This window comes from Embiotoca jacksoni, unplaced genomic scaffold (genome assembly GCF_022577435.1).
Source record: "Embiotoca jacksoni isolate LCO1_2020_lvr unplaced genomic scaffold, fEmbJac1.0.p SCAF_37, whole genome shotgun sequence".
NCBI lineage: Eukaryota > Metazoa > Chordata > Actinopteri > Embiotocidae > Embiotoca > Embiotoca jacksoni.
Window position 1 is genome coordinate 3,030,221 of NW_027185389.1, and position 3,737 is coordinate 3,033,957.

The 3,737-nt window shown below is 48.4% G+C and overlaps 1 protein-coding gene across 1 annotated transcript; it reads right to left on the bottom strand.

The window, feature by feature from the left end:
* Window positions 1–301: 301 nt before the first annotated feature.
* LOC138208372 (LIM domain transcription factor LMO4-B) lies at window positions 302–3,368 on the bottom strand. Its single transcript, XM_069166208.1, has 5 exons — window positions 2,939–3,368; window positions 2,042–2,322; window positions 1,848–1,944; window positions 1,469–1,627; window positions 302–1,061 (listed from the first exon to the last, which is right to left on the bottom strand). The coding sequence occupies exons 2-5, from the start codon at window positions 2,254–2,256 to the stop codon at window positions 1,053–1,055; spliced, it is 480 nt and encodes a 159-aa protein (XP_069022309.1). The 5' UTR covers window positions 2,257–2,322; window positions 2,939–3,368; the 3' UTR covers window positions 302–1,052.
* Between the last annotated feature and the right edge of the window lie 369 nt (window positions 3,369–3,737).

Genomic DNA, 3,737 nt, shown 5'->3' on the forward strand with positions numbered 1-3,737 from the left:
TTATTAGTAGTATTATTATTATAGCGGCACGGCGAGCCACCGAGCCACCGAGCCAGTCAGCCGACGGGATGTGCCCCGAGTTCAGACTCCCAGGAGCTCCGGCAGCACAGATACACGGCTCATGTTTAATTGCTTCTGTAAATGGTCAGAGCTCAAGCCCCTCTAATTCCATTCCTCGGGGTAATCAGGCATGTTTTCACCATACAGGGCTAAAGAGAGCGAGAGGGAGGACCATCCGCCATGCTGGGTACCGTGGAAACACAACGCCGCCGCTTCACAATGACCTCAGCTCACTTACACGTTACAGGAAAACCGTTTTAATAGGATTTGGGTTTTTTTCTGTTTCAACCCCCACAATTATTATTATTTTCCCCCACCCAAACACACATCGAACAGGCAGCTGATAAAAGAAAATAATAATGATAAAAAATTAAAATTAAAACAACAAAAAAAACCTACAGTAGAAAGAAAAAAATAACAAAAGAAACCTTCACTGGATCATGTGACAAAAAGAAAACAAACAAAAAAACAGCGACAGGTTGTTGTTGTTTTTTTTCTTCCAAAAAGTTTCATTTTCAGACACTTTTCTGCCTCCGACATCCCGTCGCTTCCATCTCTGAGATTAACATATACAAGAGAGATCAGGAGTTCATTAAAAACACCGACGCTCGGGGGAAATAACGCCAAAACCTCCGACAGTCGTTTTACAGCAGTCCGTCAAACGCTCGCTGGAGCGGCGCCTCACTTTCTTTCTTTTTCTTTTCTTTTTTTTAATCGTCACCGTTTCCCCTCCGAAGTCGTTTTTTTTTTTCCCGAAGGTCCTGGAGGAGAACTTCTGACTTCTCACTTTTCTTTTTCTTTTTTTTTACACTGAAACACAACACAAACGGGACTTTGTGCGGAGAGTCTCGGATACGAGTTGAGAAGCGGCGTCCTCTCTCCGCCGGGAGGAGAGGTGGAGGAGAGGCGGGAGTATCCACGACAACGACAGTAGCAGGAGGAGGAGGAGGAGGAGGAGGAGGAGGGGGAGGAGGAAGGTGAGGGCAGCACTCTCAGCATACCTGCAGACGAGAGAGTCACACTTCAGATTCACTTTGAAAACAGTGTTTCTGTTTATTCCTGCTTTTAAATGGTAATTTAAAACATGCAAAAACTCTTTGATCTATTGCGCAACACCCATTCGAAGATAAATTAAATCCAAAAACAAAATATGACACCGAAGAAGTTTTTTTTGTTTTGTTTTTTTTTAGCTGTGAAAAGTGTCCCAACATCCGTAAACATTAAAATGTCTCATTTCATGTTGATTTTTTTTTTTTACGGCTGCATTTTAACACGTAAACTGAAATGTGAAAGTAGTTCCTGATGTGTGAACGTTTCACTTCCTGCGTCTTTCCAACGGGAAACTTTCCCGCTTTGTTTTGTTAGAGTTTTTTTTTGAGGAGAATTTGGTGTGTAGATTGTGATTCACCTTCTGGTCCGTGAGCACGGAGCTGCTCTGCAGCGGAGGCAGGTGGTTGTTGAGCAAGGCAGCGCCGGGCCGGTCGTGCTCGCAGAAGATTGTGCCGTTGACGTAGTGGAAGCGGTCGCCGGGCATGAGTCTGTTTCTACAGGTGGCGCAGCTGAAACACTGCAGGGGAGAAGAAACAACCGTCAGAGGCAAACTCATCAAAGCAGATTAATTATGGAGAAAATATTAAATGGAATAAAAAAAAAAAAATATTGTAAAAAGTTGAACGCGTTAAAATGAGTCAGAGAAAGTTCGAGAGTGAGAAACGCGTCTGGCAGCGGGAGGCGGAGGGAGGTCTCGGTGATGTTGAATTATTTTATTGAGGTATTTATCGGTATACCTTGAGGTGGTAAACGTTTCCCTGCGCCCTCATCACCATTTCGTTGGCGGGGATCGACTGGCCGCAGGCGCTGCACGCCCCGCTGTGTCCGAACAGTCTGCAAACACAACACGGACTGCTCAGTCCAAAAGAACATGTAAAAGCAGCAGCAGCTCCCTCCTCCTCCTCCTCCTCCTCCTCCTCCTCCTCCTCACCTGATGTAGTCGCTCCGGCACAGAATCATGCCCCCTTTGCTGTAGCAGGTGGTGCCGATGTCTCCCAGCTGGGCCTGGCAGCAGGAGCACTTGAGGCAGCGCGTGTGCCAGTAGCGCTCCATGGAGAAGAGCAGGAAGCGGTCGGCGATCTTCCCCCCGCATCCCGCGCACGACCTGGGGGCCGGCGGCACGCCCGACGCCTGGCTGTTCACCATGACGACCACGGTGGCGATGTGGGGGCGGTGGGGGGGGGGGGGGGGGACCCCCCTTCGGAGAGGCTCCTGGACACACACGGGGGGGGAGGGGGGGGGGGACAGCTCAGACAGGTGTGGCAGATGAACACTAATTCACTTACAGTCTCTTGGACATTTATTTCTGGCATTTGTTGTTGTTTTTAAATATATGTTTGATAAATATCATTTAATTTATCTTCAGACAGATGAAACATGTAAACACGATTCATCACAAACGGTTCAATTTAAACACGTTGGGTTTGTTTACTGAAGCTCTACAACTCCAAATACATCACTTGTGTTTTGATTTGACATGAAGGGGGGGGGGGGGGGTGACAGGTATTAATATCATGTCAACGTGTGTGGGGGGGGGCGGGGGGGCGGGGGGGGGGGGGGGTCATCAAATGGGACTTTTGGAAGAGTGCCAATAATTAGACGGAGACGCTTTATGAACGTGCTTCTCCACTTTTAGCTTTACATCCGGTGTAAATTACGCTGTTTTGGGAGCACGAGCTGCACGGTGGGGGGGGACGGTAGGGAGGAGGAGGAGGAGGAGGAGGAGGGGGGGGGCGCAAAAAAAAAAAAAAAAAAAAAAAAAAGGAGGCTCGTGAAACGCGCGCGGGAGGAAGGAAGGAATGAAGGGAAAAAAGAAAGATGCCTTTACCTTGTCGAGGCGAAGCTTGTCCTCCTCCTCCTCCTCCTCCTTCTCCTCTTCCTCTCCGGCCGAGAGAAGTTTCAGAAGCGGGAACAAATTATATTCACAAGCCGTTCAGAATGAAGAACCGCGCTCCATAGCTTTCCAGGCGGGGACGCACACAGAAAATACACCAAAAATTAAATAAAAATAAAAAATAAATAAAAAAACGCAGCGCAGCGCAGCCCGGCGCGGGACGCCTCGGTAGTAGTTGAGAAAACTCCCCCCCCCCTCCTGCTCCTCCTTCACGAGCCCGACGTCCAAGCTCCGGCGGATAAATGACTACACGGAGCCGTGAGGAGGCGACATGACGCAGCTCCTCTTCCTCTGCCTCCCTCTCGGTCACAGCTGTCAACAAGCCGTCCTCTCCTTTCTTTTGACAGCGACTCTATTCATCAAATTGCGCAAGGGGGCTATTTAAATTACCGAGAGAGGAGAAGGAGGTGGGAGGAGGGGGGGGAGCAGCCGACGAGGAGGCGGCGCGGCAGCCAATCAGCGCGCAGAGGGGGCGTGTCCCGCAGTCAAAATGATTTATGAGTTTATAGTGGCTTATTAATATGCACGTTCACATTCCTTCAGCTCCCCGCAGGATCTCAGTACAACACCGACACGGAAAACAGACATAAAAACTCATTACGGTGTTTTATAGTTTGACAGGAAAAAAAAACAACAACATGCTCATAGACGTTCAACACCATCTATGAAGAGATGTCACTGCAAATGGAATAAATAAAACCATTTACTCAATTATCTCGTTTGTTTTTTCTGT

Excerpts from the sequence above, each read along its gene's own strand:
- LOC138208372 (XM_069166208.1), bottom strand. The coding sequence starts at position 2,256 with ATGGTGAACAGCCAGGCGTCGGGCGTGCCGCCGGCCCCCAGGTCGTGC. Across the intron at positions 1,945-2,041 it reads TGCCGGAGCGACTACATCAG|ACTGTTCGGACACAGCGGGG; the intron begins GTGAGGAGGAGG and ends TTGTGTTTGCAG. Across the intron at positions 1,628-1,847 it reads GAAACGTTTACCACCTCAAG|TGTTTCAGCTGCGCCACCTG; the intron begins GTATACCGATAA and ends TCTCCCCTGCAG.